Here is a 14,553-nt window from a genome sequence, read left to right as displayed (position 1 = left end):
AAACCAGAAGTCTTAAGACCCCAACAACCCAGAACACCCAAAGTCATTACAATTTTATCTACACCTTCAGTTTCAGGTGATGAATAAATTAAGCCTGAAGGGAGAAATAAGGAGACACCAGAAATCCTGAATCATTCAGACACATTTTATTATTCAGCCACACCAAGAGATGTGCAAAGGAGGGTTTAAAGTGTGAAATCAGGATTACAATTAATTCCTTCCCCAACAAAACAAAAAAGGGAAGGTCAGTGTTTCCTACAAATTCATTCAGCCTCGTTTGCCTTTGGAGCTGACAGTGAGGAGCTCAGAGCCAGGCTCTGCCTCAGGACTGCTCCTGCTGTGTGAGAAGGCAGGAGGGATCCAAACACGTGGGAGGTGGGATCACAGGCACAGCAACAGGGCTGAGCCAGGCTGCTGGAGCCTCCCAGTTTCCCCTCACCCCCTTTCCACAGGCATTAACCCTTTGGAAGCAGCAGAGCCAGACCTTTCTCCAGCACACCTGTGGCTGAGTTATCCATTCAGAGGAAGCTGTGTGCTGCCTGTGGGGCTCTGGCACAGGGCTCTCAGCAGGGCTGCTATGACAGCACCGTGCGCTTGACGACGCGCCCGTCCTTGTCGATGGCGAAGTTGTAGTTCCGGGGGTTGTCCAGGCACTCCTCGATCCGTGCCTCCAGGTTCTCAAGGGTGATGAAGTTTTTGGCTTCCTCCTGAAGCAAAGGACAAGGATTATCACCCTCAGGATTATCCCAGCCTGTTCCCAGAGCTCTGGCTCCAGCTCTCTCCCATCCACGCGCTGTCAACACCCCTGGAGGTGCCGACGCTCGTGTTCCCAGCTGAAAAATCTGTGCAAAACAAGCCCACGGCTTCCACATGGCTCCCTGGCAGGGAATTCTGGCAGCCTGGCTCCCCAGCAGGCACCAGCTGCTCTTACCTGCAGCTGGAGAACCTCCTTCTCCTTCTCCTCCAGGAAAGCCTCCATTTTCCTGGCCTGTTTCTCTGCAATCTCTAACTTCTTCCTCTTCTCCTCCTCCTCTTGTTTCCTGAGTCGCTCCTCTCTGCCAGACAGAAAGGAAAATCTGATGGGTGAGGTGACACTTCCATCCCCAGGAGAGCAGGAGGCTGCCCAGAGAACCTTGACTTGGCCCTCAGCAGCAAAAGGCACAGGAACCATGATAGCTGCACAGGCAGATTCACTTGAAAAGGTCAGGATTTCCCAGAATCACAAAATCAGTTATGGTGGAAAAGGCTGTGTCCTCTTGTCCTCTGCTCCCAGGGAGCAGATCCTGACCCATCCTGGCAGCACCTTCCTCTCAGGGAGTTGTGGAGAGTGACAAGGTCTCCCTTGAGCCTCCTTTTGCCCAGGCTGAGACCCCCAGCTGCTCCTACCAGGACTTGTGTTCCAGCCTTTTCCTGGACACACTCCAGGATCTCAATGTCCTTCCTAAACTGAGGGGCCCAGAACTGGACACAGCAGTCAAGGTGTGGCCTCACCAGTGCTGAGCACAGGGAAAGAATCCCTTCCCTGTTCCTGCTGGCCACACCATTCCTGATCCAGGCCAGGAGCCATTGCCCTTCTTGGCCACCAGGGCACACTGCTGGCTCATGTCCAGCTGCTGTCCCCCAGCTCCCTTTCTGCCTGGCCACTGTCCAGCCACTCTGTCCCCAGCCTGTGGTACTGCAGGGGCTGTTGTGGCCAAAGTGCAGGACCTGGCACTTGGTCCTGTTAAACCTCATATCCTTGGATTCAGCTCCTGCATCCAGCCTGTGCAGGTCCCTCTGCAGAGCCCTCCTGCCCTGCAGCAGATCCACTCACTCCCAGCTTGGGGTCACCTGCAAATTTGCTGATGGTGAACTCAACCCCTCATCCAGATCATCCACAAAAATGTTAAACAGCACTGACCCCTGGGGACACCACTGGTGACTGGATGTGACCATTTCCCACCATGAACCAGTTCCTAACCCAGCCCAAGCTTCTCTGTACATACCAGACTCTAGGGGAGCTCAGTGCTGCCTGAGCAGCAGCCAGAGGCAGGCAGGGCAGGGTTCCCCGAGGCCAGGGCAGGGTTCCCTGGGCTCACCTGCGTGCCTGCTGCCGGCGGTTCTCCTCCTCGTTCCAGGCCATCAGCCGCCGGTGCTCCTCCAGCTCCTCCTCCTCCTCGGCAGCCAGCCGCTCCTCCTGCTTCTTCTGCAGCACCTCGGCCCTGAACTCCGCCCTGCCAGGAGCAGGGGAGGGACTCAGCTCCTGCCGGGGCTGCCAGCACAGCGGGTTCTCCTCACACTGCCCCATAGCAGAGCCGGTCCCACCACCCTGTCCCACAGAGGTCCCAGTCCCACCAGCCTGTCCCACAGAGGTCCCAGTCCCACCTCCCTGACCCTCCTCTGCCACACATCAGTATCAGACCCACCACCCCTCCCTACCCCCAGTATCCCAGGATCTACCTGCTCCTGTTACAAAGTGCCCCAGACCCAACCCTCCACTGCCCCACAGCAGTCCCAAGTGGCCACTCCCCTGCTTCAGCCCCATATCCAGCCTCCCACCCCATAGCCGGTCCCACACCCAGCCACCAACCCTCTCTTGTTCCACATCAGCCCCCAGCACCTTACCCAGCCTCCAACTCCATACCAGAGCCACAGCCAGCCCCAAGCTTCCCCTGCCCCACAGCAGCCCCGCAGCCAGACCCCAACCCTGCACCCAGTCCAGTCAGCCCCAAAACCCCACACCCAGCTCCCTGCGCTTACCCAAACCCACAACCACCCCCAGCCCTCCTCAGCACCCCAGAACCATCCCAGACCAACCCATACCCCACAGCTCCAGCCCCGAACACTCCATCTCCATCGCCACAGCCCCACCCCAGCTGCCCCACACCCATCCCCACCCCCGGCCCGTGCCGGTACCGCAGGGCGCTCAGCACCAGCCGGTACTGCCGGTACCGCTCCTGCACCACCAGCAGCTCCTCGGGGTCCACGGGCGGCGGCAGCTTCACCCGGGCCGCCTTGGACTTGGCGGGGGGATCGTGGCGGGTCTTGCGGCCCCGCGCCGGCAGCGCCCGCGGGCACCAGGCGGGACAGAGCCCCGGGACGGGGCCGGGCCCCAGCGCCGGCAGCGGGACGGAGCCCGGGCGGCAGCGCCTCAGCGCCGGCAGCATGGCGGCGCGGCACTGACGTCACGGCGCGGGAGTGACGTCACGGCGCGGGCCCGCGCGCGGCGCCACGGGAAGGGAGGAGGGAGCGGGGCCTGATGGGAAATGGAGGCGGGGAGGGGAGGGGGACAGCGACAGGGACTGCCGTGGGACAGGGACATCCTACACGGGAGATGGACACCCCCACGGGACACAGACACTCTACACGGGACAGCGACTGCCGTGGGACACGGATATCCGTGGGGCAGGGACATCCGACACGGGACAGGGACACCCTCAGGGGACACGGGCACCCTTCTGGATAGGGACACCCTACACGGGACAGGGACAGCCCCCTGAAAAGGGACGGACTACCGTGTGACACGGGCACCTAAGGGACAGGGACACCCCCACGGGACACGGACACCCCACACGAGACAGGGACACCTATCGGACACACGGACAGGGACACTCACGGGGCAGAGACACCCCCTTGTGAAAGTGACACCGCCACGACCAGGGACACAGGGACAGGGACAGGAACACCGCCACGGACAGGGACACGGGGACACGGGGACACGGGGACACGGACAGGGACACAGGGACAGGGACACCGCCACGGACAGGGACACGGGGACACGGGGACACGGGGACACGGACAGGGACACAGGGACAGGGACACCGCCACGGACAGGGACACGGGGACACGGGGACACGGGGACACGGACAGGGACACAGGGACAGGGACGCGGAAACCTAAGGGAAAGGAATCCCCGCAGGGAACAGCCGCCCACGAGACACGGCACCCCAAAAGACACAACCCAACCCCTTCAAATCGCACACCCCCACCCACGGGACACGAATTTCCCACCACTGTCCCAAGGAACGGGACACCTCCCACGGGACACGGCATCCCCAGGCAATACAATCCCCCTTTATCAGACACCCCCAAGATTCCTGTTCCCCCCCGGGACAGGAATCCCACCCACGGGACACCATTATCCCCACCCGGACACCACTGTCCCCACGGGACACACTGTCCCCACGGGACACACTGTCCCCACGTGCCACCCCCCATCACCCCATCACCATCACAGCTCACAAATCGCCCCCAGCCCCTTTTATTGCCCGCGGTTCGGTCCCGGTTCGGTCCCGCCGGGGGCGCTGGGTCTGCTCAGGGGCGCAGCGCGGGTCGCTGCGGAGAGGGGCGGGGGGATCGGTCAGTGCCGGTCCGGGGACCCCCGGAACCCCCCGGAACCCCCCGGGACCCCCCAGCCCCAATCCCGCTCACCGGCAGCGGCTCCTCCCGCCGGACGGGACACGGGAGGGGACGGCAGCGCCCGAGAGGGGACGGGATCTGCGGCGGGGGGAAAAACACCCGGGATGGGGGGATCGCCCCGCGGGTGGGGGGATTCAGGGCGGATAAACTGCGGGGATGCCGGGGAGGAAGGTGAATAGGTGGGGAAGGTAATCACGGGAAATCTGGAGTGGTGGGATAATTCAGAGAGGGAGATAACATCAGAGATTATAGCTCATAGGGTGATAAATCCGGATAATTCAGGGAGGGGATAACCTGGGATGGGGTCTATAGCCCATGGGGGATAAATCCGGATAATTCAGGGAGGGGATAACCTGGGATGGGGTCTATAGCCCATGGGGTGATAAATCCCGATAATTCAGGGAGGGGATAACCTGGGATGGGGTCTATAGCCCATGGGGTGATAAATCCCGATAATTCAGGGAGGGGATAACCTGGGATGGGGTCTATAGCCCATGGGGGATAAATCCGGATAATTCAGGGAGGGGATAACCTGGGGGGGGATTATAGCCCGTGGGGGTCATAAAACCGGAGTGGGGTTTAATTTGGGGCGGGGATAAATGCTAGAACTCGGCGGGGAGATAATTGTGGGACGGGGTTATAATCCAGAGAGGGTAATTTGGGACAAGGTTTTAATCCATAGGGATTAAAACCCCAGGAGCAGGGGGCTTTAACCCCTGGGGGGCACAAACCCCTGGGGCAGGGGGACACAGCCGGGCTGGGCATCACCCTTTGGGGCGGTGGGATCACCCCGGGAGGGAAGGGAATGAGCTGCAGGGGGGTGACCCTACCTGGAGGTTTGCGGGGGTGCGGAGGTCGCGTTTGCCCCCCGGGTACCAGCCGTGGGACCAGTGCTGGCCGTGGCCGCGGGGCAGCGCGCAGCTCAGCAGTAGCAGCGCCAGCAGCAGCAGCGACCCGCGGGGAGCCATGGCCGGGGGGCTGCGGGGACACAGCCCGCCCTGTCCCACCGGCACCCGCTCCGGGGACACCCCCGGGGCGCTGCGGGAGGGCTCAGCACCCGGGAGCGCTGCCTGGGGTGGTTTGGGTCCAGCAGAACCCCGGGGGTTGAGTGGGGGGATGGAGAGACAGAGATGAGCACCCCTGGGTGGGGCTGGGATGGGTTTGGGATGCGGATCCAGAGGGATGAGCACCCCTGGGTGATGCTGGGATGGGTTTGGGATGCGGATCCAGAGGGATGAGCACCCCTGGGTGGGGCTGGGATGGGTTTGGGATGTGGATCCAGAGGGGATGAGCACCCCTGGGTAGGGCTGGGATGAGTTTGGGATGCAAATCCAGAAGGAATGAGCACCCCTAGTGATGCTGGGGTGGGTTTGGGATGCAGATACTGGACCCAGCACCTCTTTGGGGCGAGTTTGGGATGCAGATTCAGAGGGGATGAGCACCCCTGGGTGGTGCTGAGACGAGTTTGGGATGCGGATCCAGAGGGATGAGCACCCCTGGGTGGGGCTGGGGTGAATTTGGGATGGAAATCCAAAGGGGATGAGCACCCCTGGGTGATGCTGCGATGGGTTTGGGATGCAGATGCTGGACCCAGCACCTCTTTGGGGCGAGTTTGGGATGCAGATTCAGAGGGGATGAGCACCCCTGGGTGGTGCTGAGACGAGTTTGGGATGTGGATCCAGAGGGAATGAGCATCCCTGGGTGCCCTTTGGGGCTGGAGAAGCCAGAGGGGCTCAGCACCCCGGGGTGCTGCTGGGGTTTGGATCCACCCCACGCCCCCAGTGGGGTCTGATCTGGGACAAGCAGGACCCCCCACCCCCGAGCCGTGCCGGGACAGCCTCACCTGTGCAGGTGCGGTGGTGGCCGGGACAGCCTCACCTGTGCAGGTGCGGTGGTGGCGGTGGTGGCGCTGCAGCGCTGGCCCCGGGCAGGCGCCGCTATTTGAAGGGCTCGGTGACAGTGACGTCGGGCTGGCCACCGTTCCCAGGGGGGACCGTGACCTCGCTGATGGCATCAGCCTCCCCGTGCCAGTGCCCAGTGCCTCCTTCCCCCCAGATCCCCTTGGCACTGCAGGGCAGCACCTTTTTGGGGGATCCCTTTTTTGGAGCTGACCCCAGTGCAGCTCCATCCCCAAGCACGGGCTCCTTTCCCATTTCCTGGCAAAGGGGTGGATACAGATGGTCCCTCTGCAGCTCCAGGGATGCTCCTGTTGAAAGGAGGGGAGCAAATTCCCCGTGCCTCAGTTTCCCCACCCCCCATTTCCCGGGTTCTTTCCCAGTTTTGAATGTGTCACCCCCAAACTGGGGCTGGATGCTGGCAATGGCCATGGAGCCTGAAGCTCCCAGCTCAGGAAGGGGATTTAGGCAGGATCTGGTCCTGGATTATCTCCAGCAGCTGCTCATCTCTCTGATATTTGCACTTGGATGCAGGACAGGGCCAGGGCAGATGCTGTGGCAAAAGCTCAAGGCAGCTCCCTAGACCCCAAAATTTCCCCAATCCCCAGGGGATCCCAGGAATGAAGGAAAAAAAAGGGAGAAAAACTCATGTAGAGCACCAGGGAGCAGCCAGCACCCATTGGGCAGTGGGATGGAGGGACCTGGTGGGGTGGTCCATGTTCCTGGTGGAGCATCTGTGGGGACAAATGAAGCCCTCCTGTTCAAGGAGGGTCCCCATTTCTTTGGGGTCACCACATTTACTTCTGAGTGTGACTGACAGCCTTGGCCCAAAGCCCCCAGAATTTAGGAGTTGGAATTGATTAGCAATGGGGTGATGTTGGGGCTCATGAGGGGTACCAGAGGTGATGGAGTGGGGATGGTGGCAGCAGCAAAGCAACTTTTGGGGGTTATTTTGTGTGGCTGAGGTGTCCCCTTGCCTGTGTGCCTCCACTGAACCCCCCTGTGAATCCTGCCTGGATGGAAAAAGGTGAAGAATTTAGATGCTCTGACTCATGGGCTGTTTTTACCCAGAATTTCCTAGATTTCAACCCCATATCCTGAGTCTATGACATCCCTGGGCAGAGCTGTCAATATTCCTGGGCTCTGCCACCCACCCTGAGTTCACCATCACAGAAATCCTTGGGGTGAAGCCTCTGCTCCAAACCAGTTCTCCCAGTGCCTGCAGTGGGGATGGAGCTCCCCCATTAATCTGGGCATGGTGCCCCTGACTGCAGCAGGAACAAGGAAGGTGTTTACTCATTCCTTTAGAAGAAAGAAAATATTAAAATCCACCATATTAACCTGTTTTTTCTAATATACAAGTGCTGCACCCCTGGTCCTCAGGATGTTTCTTGACCCTTTGAATTCTTCCTGAAAGAGAGCAGGCCTGGAGTAGGGATTTGGGAGAAATCCTTCCCTGTGAGGGTGCTGAGCCCTGGCACAGCAGCTGTGGCTGCCCTGGATCCCTGGCAGTGTCCAAGGGCAGGTTGGATGGGGTGTGGAGCAGCCTGGGATAGTGGAAGGTGTTCTTGGCCATGGCAGGGGGTGGGATTGGATATTCTATGAGATCCCTTCCACCCCAAACCATTCCCTCATTCTGTGATCTCTCAGGATGCCAGGAAAAATAATCTGACATCCCCTCCAGCAGCTGGGGATGGAGCTCACCTGGTGCAGAGAGCACCAGCAGGGATGGCAGAGCCATGAGTGACCAGCTCAGGGCCAACCCCAATCCCTGCTCTAAAATCCAGCTCCAAACACTCAGACCTTTCCTTCAGGGAGCAAAACCCCTTTTGTTTTTCTGGGGTTTGCTTTTTTGGGTTCAAAATCCCAACATTTGGGTGCTGCTGTGTGGCAATTACAGTTTCCAAACCAGCAGCACACGGTGGCCTGACCCTGAGGGGGGAAGTTTTTAGCTTTTGGAACAAAAATGAGGGAATTTATATATAAACACACACACAGAATGAGCATTTTTTTTTTTTTTTCTTCTCCTTATTTTTTTAAAGAGCTGACCAGCAGAAAAATGTGAAACCATTTCCCTGCAGGTTTGGAAAAGCTTGTGCTGGTGGGGAGGTTGGAGGGGGAGAGATCCAGGATATCTTTCTTTCCTTTTTTTTTTTTTTTAAAAAAAGGCTTTACTCCCTCAAGAAAAAAAAAAAAAAAAAAAGATTTACAAACAAAATAACAGCCTGTATCAACTCTCCAGAAGAGAGATGGTATGACAATATTAATCCAAACATCACACTATTTAATTCCCCAATAAAACATTGGAAAAAAAGGAGCCAACAGTATCCGCACTAACACTTTGCTACATATAAAATCTCCAGCTAATATGAAGCTTATGGTACCAACCTCTAAAACAGTTAAGATATATACACATAGTTTTTGTTTTTTTTGTTTGGGGGGGTATATTAACAAACAGAATATTACAAAATATTAAAGAAGGCAACTCTTCTGTCATTTGTTTCTGGAGGGGGTGGGTGTGGATTTTTGTTCCTGTTTTTCTTCACTTGAAGTTGGCGTAGTCTGAGAAGGCGTCGATGTATTCCTGCACCACCTTGTAGCAGAATTCGTACTGTTCCTGTGGGGTGGGACACAGCAGGGTCACAGCAGGGAAAGCCACACCTGGCACAGCACCTGACACCTCCCTGTCACCCCCAACCCTTGCTGGGGTACTCATGGCCACAGAAAATCTGCTTCCCCCTTCCTCTCTGAGGTTCTGTTTGGATCCCCAAAGACTTTTCTTTGAAAACCCTCTTGCAAGACCTCACCCAGCCCCACCTGCTCCAACCCTACCCATGTGCAGGGTTCCACAGCCACTCCAGGACACCTTTCCAGGTGTTTCAGCCCATTCATGTATGCACTGTGGCTGAGGATGTCTCCAAGGAGGTTCCTACAACTTCTGTCTGTGGCTAAAAGGCACTTGATGCCTTAACAAGAGGAAGGGGAGACACCTCCTGCCCCACCTCCTTGGAATCATGGATCCTAGGATGGTTTGGGTTGGAAGGAACATTAAGGATGACCTTGCTCCAACCCCCTGCCACAGACAGGGACACCTTCCACTAGCCCAGGTGGCTCCAAGCCCTGTCCAGCCTGGCCCTGGACACTTCCAGGGATGATGAACCCACACCTTCCCTCACTCCCCCTTTCATGGAGAGCAAAAACCTTGAATCAAAGAGGTGTTTTGCTCAACACTGAGCCCAGCCCATCCTTGCTGAGGCTCTGGGAGGGCAGGAGGCACCTACCAGTGTCTGCACCATGTGTGGCCTCTGTAGTCTTAAACTCTTGACTGTCTGAAAGACATCCAGGATGGCCTCTGCCTTCACCCTCTCCAGGACAGTGCTCAGTGCACAGAAGGTGCCTGTTCTTCCAGCTCCAGCACTGGCAAAGAGAAACAGGGGGTGAGGGAAAACCCCTGTCCTGCCCCTGCTGGGGCATGATCCACATGGGGAGTGCTGGAGAACAGAAGGAGCCAGTCCTGCCCCAGCCTCTCCCCATTCATCCAGGTCATCCTTTGGGGTTCTGAGCATCTCCTGGTGGAGCAGATCCCCTCAGGGGCTTTACCTGCAGTGCACAGTGATGGGGTGGTTGCCAGACTGCTGCTGCTGTTTCTGCACTGCTGCAATGATGTTGATCATCCCCTTGCCATCCCCTGGGATCCCAACTTCTGGCCAGCCGTGGAAGTGGAACTGTCTGATCTGCCTGCTCTTGTTTTCCTGTTGGGAGGGCACAGCTCGAGGTCAGGCAGCTGATGGAACCCAGGGAGAACAATCCCTTAGGAAAGCTGCTTGTGGAGGGGTGGCATTGCCAGGGCACAGATGGGAAATGGGGAGCAGTGGGGAGGCTTGAGGGCAGCAGAACAGAGGGGATGGTCAAGGATTGAGCAGCAGGACTGGGACTCCCAGGGGTGGGGGGCAGGGATACAGGGATAAAATCCCTTTGGATGTTCCCTCATGGAGCTGAGGGAACAGCAGCACAGGCTGATGGCAGTGAAAGCCAGGAGCAGGCAGAGGTCCCCAGAGGGAGCAGGCAGGCTCTTACCCTGGTGTTGGTCACCAGCAGGTCCCTCACTGTGTAGCTCTCACACTCCTCCTCCTTCTTCAGCTCCACCGTGATGTCCCCGTAGGACACGGAGCCGTCGGAGGGCCAGTACTGGGCACACTTCTCCTGGGGACACACAGCAGGGCACAGGGTGAGGAACCCCTCTTTTCCCATGGGTTTGGACAGAAGAATCCTCTGGCAGCTGCCCAATCCCACAGGCTTCACAAACTCCCAGAATCACCGACTGGTTTGGGTTGGAAGTGACCTCAAGGGCCATCCCATTCCAAACTCCTGCCATCCATTTATTCATTTCCCTGGTGCTTAGAGCAGCTGATCCCAGAGCTCACCTGGCCTCTCTCCTCCAGCTCTGTCAGCATCACTATGGAGCAGGATTTCCACTCCCAGATCATCCTCCAGAAGTCCTCTATGGTGTGCTGCAGGGGCCCTTGGCTGGCGATGTAGGAATCCTTCTGGCGATAACCCTGCACGGGGAACGGGGTCAGTGCAGCAGGAGCCTCTGGGACACGGCTGCCCCACCAAGCTCAGCTCAGCTTTGGGAACATCATATCCCCTACACACACCTGGCTTTATCCATTTGGCTTTCCAGCACACCTAAGCAATACTGCAAGCTCTGAGTGCTGGAGAAGAGCTTTGCTTTAGCTCCAAGTACTCCAGGTAGGATTTTTATTGGGGATTTTTGGAAGAAGCAAGTAAACTAAATGGAACTCGATGATTTTTAAGGTCCCTTCCAACCCAGACCATTCTATGATCTATGAAATCAGCAGGATGATTCTGGCTCTTCCACAGTCACAAGGAGTTTGTGTTTCCAAACCCCTCTGACTCCCCTGAGCCCTCCCTGCAGACTGTGACTGCAGATGCTTCGTCATTTGCAGTTTGTCATTTAAGCAAAGTTCAGCAGAGGCAGGAAATTGAATCCTCAGCCCAAATTGTTTATGTGCCACGGAAGCTTTCTGATCTGGATGCACAACCAGGCAGCTGCTCCTGGCTGCTCCTGCAGCCACAGCAGGGACCCAGCAAAGGAGATTTCAGAGAGCCATTAATTAGGGATGTTAGAACTGGGAATAAACTGGTTTTAGTGGGCAAACCAAGTGATTGCCTTTTTGGGGAAAAAAAATAAAAAAAAGTTGTGTGTCATTAGGAGATGAAAGCAGGGCTGGAAAAGAGCAGGGTCTGTCACTTGGCCAGCACTGGCATCACTGCCTGGAGATCAATACTCATCCAAAATGTCTCCCTGGAGTCAACAGGATTGCTCAGGAGAGAAGGATGTGCAATCACTTATATCACTTATCTCCTCCTCAGAGTGAGGACAGCACTTAACCTCCCTGCCTCTCCTCCTGCCACCACCCAGACAGGTGTAATGGGATTGACCTGGCTCCCCTCCAAGGCTTTGGGATTGTGTACTGCTCCCTAATCTAATCTGGTGGTTGTTTTCTGACCAAATGGCCAGTGCTGTGTTATTTCCATGGATACCTGGATCCCTTCTCCACAGCCATCAGCAGAGCCCAGAGGGGCAGAAGTGAGGCCAGGATTTGGAGGCTCTGCTCAGGCTCCAGCTCCCCTCTCCCACAAGGAGCTGGATGTACCTGGGGGGTTCTTGGAGAAAGAAACCAGCAGTGACACAGAGCAGTCACGTGGAGGGGGCTGTACAAAACCCACAAAAGGAGTGTTTGGAATAAATTCTTCCCAAAGGAAGCAGCATGAGGTGGTTTCCACTGGGAGAAGATGGAAAGAAGATTGGAGAAGACTCACATCAATGAAGGAAGCATTTACATAGTCTGTGTTCTCTTCCCCTCTCTTCACTGGAATGATTACTCGGTTGAACTCATCTGGAACAGAACAAAATCATCTGAGATTTGGGATGACCTGCATGGCCTTAGCTGGGGAGTCATCAAGCTCTAAGTGACAGAGGTAAGGGAAAGGGAGCACAGTGCAGCTGGCTGGGACAAGGACAGGCAGCTCCACCCTCTGCCGTGCCCTGGGGCAGAAGAAGGGGGTGCTGAGCTCTCCAGGAAAAGGATCTGCTCAGCACTGGCCCTTCCCTCCCCTCGAGGCAGGAAGTCTTGGCAGCAGAAACCAGCAGAGAGGCTCATACAGGGCTGGTTGCCCATTTGTGCCAAAGTTTGAGTATCTTCAGGCATGGAGACTCCACAACATCCCTGGGCAACCTGTATCAGCACCTGGTGACCCCCAGAGCCCAAACCTGTTCCCTGGTGTTCAGAGGGACCCTGCTGTGCTCAGTGTGTGCCCTTGTCCTGTCCCTGGCAAGAGCCTGGCTCTGTCCTCTCTGCAGCCTCCCTGCAGGTGCTGATGGGCAGGGATGAGACCCCCAGAGCCTTCTCTTCTCCAGGCTGAGCAGTGCCAGCTCTGCCAGCCTTTCCTCAGAGCAGAGCTGCCCCAGTGCCCTCACTGGGCTCTCCCCAGTCTGTCCATGTCCCTCCTGTCCTGGGGAGCAGAACTGGACCCAGTGCTCAGGTGTGGCCTCACCAGTGCAGCATCCCCTCCCTGGAGCTGCTGCAAGTGTTTTGTCTCACACAGCCCAGCTCACTACTGTCCCTTTTGTCACAAGGGCACTTTGCTGGCTCAGGCTCAGGCTAGAGTCTGTCAGGACCCCCAGGTCCTTTCCTGCCAAGCTGCTTTTCCACCCAGCTGGGTGATCCCAGTACAGAGTGGTGCCTGGGTTTGTCCCTCCCCAGGGGCAGGACTTTGCCCTTTTCCTTGCTGAACATCACAAGGTCCCTTTTTGTCCCATCTCTCCAGCCTGATTCCTGTCCCCACACCCAGCAGACACACAGCCAAACAAGCCTTACATGGAATTATCTGAAGCACCCTGTTCTTCTTCATGTTGGCTGGTAAATTGCCTGTTCTCATCTTGTCATTCTGGATTTTGATTGAAGTGAGCTTCTGCAGGGCAAGGAACAAAGCAGAGGAGGGGGGTTCAGAGCCACTCAGTGCCACACACACATGGTGATCCCTGCCCCATCCCAGCAGATCCACCACACTCACCTTGAACTCCTCCTCCAGCCCGTTGCTGCTGGTCCCTGGCACTTTGTTGTAGATTTTCTGCAGGTGGATCTCTAAGGAGGTCACCTCCAGCTCTGTGTCACCATAGAGATAGTGCTCCAGAAGTGCTTGGTATATGAACACATACTGCATCTGGAGGGGTAAAAGGAACTCTGAGTCTCTCTGAAATCTTCCTTTTTAAACTGTTCCCACTGCTCATAACTACACCTCCCCTCTAGCCATACAAATTACTTTGCTTTTTTTCCCCTGCTCCTTTTAGTCTGCCATGTTCCATGCCCACCCTCTGAGAGCCCAGAAAAGTGAGTGACAACCATCCTGCTACTAAATGGGGACTGGGACTTTATTTACCACTTCATGCAAAGCAGATGTGACACAAAATGTTCTCCAAGCCTGGAGAAAAGGAGACTCAAGGAGGAGCTCCACAAGATTCCCTGACAGGAGGGGACAATCATGGGGGAACAAGGGGCAGGATGAGAGGGAATTGCAGAGGGTCAGGTGGGATTTTGGATAAATTTCTTCAGGGAAAGGGTTGTTCAGCCCTGGCACAGCTGCCCAGGGTGAGTCCCCATTCCTGGAGGGATTTAAAAGCCACATGGATGTGGCACTTGGGGACATGGATCAGGGGTGTCCTTGGCAGTGCTGGAGGAATGGTTGGACTCGATCTTAAGGACTGAAATGATTTAATGATTCCAGGAAGGCGATTCAAAAGAGCAGGACCCCGTGAAGGGCTGGCTTGATGCAGCAGCACCCAAAGGAGCAATGACAAGCCTTGCCCAGGCAGTGATGGGTGCAGGGAAGGCCAGGCAGAGGGCAGCAGCAGCTGACTCACGTCGGTCTGGACCATCTGGCAGCGCTGGGCGCGGATGCGGCTGACGAAGCCGTACACATCCACCTTCCTCTCCGAGTGCATCATGTCCAGCATGGCGTCGATGACGATGAACGTGCCCGTGCGCCCCACCCCGGCACTGCAGGAAAGGGGACATGGGAGGGAACTGTTCTCTGTGTGTGCCCTCTGCTGTGGCTGCCCCTGGATCCCTGGCAGTGACCAAGGCCAGGCTGGACGGGGCTTGGAGCAACCTGGGACAGTGGGAGGTGTCCCTGCCCACGGCAGGGGTGGGACTGGATGATCTTGAAGGTCACT

General features: G+C 56.9%; 2 protein-coding genes across 5 annotated transcripts in view; both read right to left on the bottom strand.

The window, feature by feature from the left end:
• Positions 1 to 131: 131 nt before the first annotated feature.
• On the bottom strand, positions 132 to 3,189 carry MRPS26 (mitochondrial ribosomal protein S26). Its single transcript, XM_056489255.1, has 4 exons — positions 2,896 to 3,189; positions 2,079 to 2,213; positions 932 to 1,055; positions 132 to 707 (listed from the first exon to the last, which is right to left on the bottom strand). Exons 1-4 carry the CDS (start codon positions 3,144 to 3,146, stop codon positions 576 to 578), a joined length of 642 nt encoding a protein of 213 aa, XP_056345230.1. The 5' UTR covers positions 3,147 to 3,189; the 3' UTR covers positions 132 to 575.
• Positions 3,190 to 8,438: 5,249 nt separating this feature from the next.
• The window catches only part of PTPRA (protein tyrosine phosphatase receptor type A), a 113,773-nt gene continuing 107,658 nt past the window's right edge, over positions 8,439 to 14,553 (bottom strand). For all 4 annotated transcript variants that reach the window (XM_056489235.1, XM_056489237.1, XM_056489236.1 and 1 more), the window contains 9 exons: positions 14,242 to 14,377; positions 13,395 to 13,544; positions 13,199 to 13,292; positions 12,141 to 12,217; positions 10,718 to 10,852; positions 10,371 to 10,496; positions 9,894 to 10,045; positions 9,575 to 9,710; positions 8,439 to 8,910 (listed from right to left, as the gene is read on the bottom strand). In XM_056489235.1, the coding sequence (XP_056345210.1) occupies positions 8,836 to 8,910; positions 9,575 to 9,710; positions 9,894 to 10,045; positions 10,371 to 10,496; positions 10,718 to 10,852; positions 12,141 to 12,217; positions 13,199 to 13,292; positions 13,395 to 13,544; positions 14,242 to 14,377 (1,081 nt within the window). In that variant the 3' untranslated portion in view covers positions 8,439 to 8,835. The remainder of the gene's footprint in view (positions 8,911 to 9,574; positions 9,711 to 9,893; positions 10,046 to 10,370; positions 10,497 to 10,717; positions 10,853 to 12,140; positions 12,218 to 13,198; positions 13,293 to 13,394; positions 13,545 to 14,241; positions 14,378 to 14,553) is intronic.

The sequence above is a fragment of the Oenanthe melanoleuca genome, chromosome 4 (assembly GCF_029582105.1).
Source record: "Oenanthe melanoleuca isolate GR-GAL-2019-014 chromosome 4, OMel1.0, whole genome shotgun sequence".
Taxonomy (NCBI): domain Eukaryota; kingdom Metazoa; phylum Chordata; class Aves; order Passeriformes; family Muscicapidae; genus Oenanthe; species Oenanthe melanoleuca.
The sequence above is the reverse complement of the archived record's forward strand: the minus strand, read 5'-3'. Positions and strand labels throughout refer to the sequence as shown.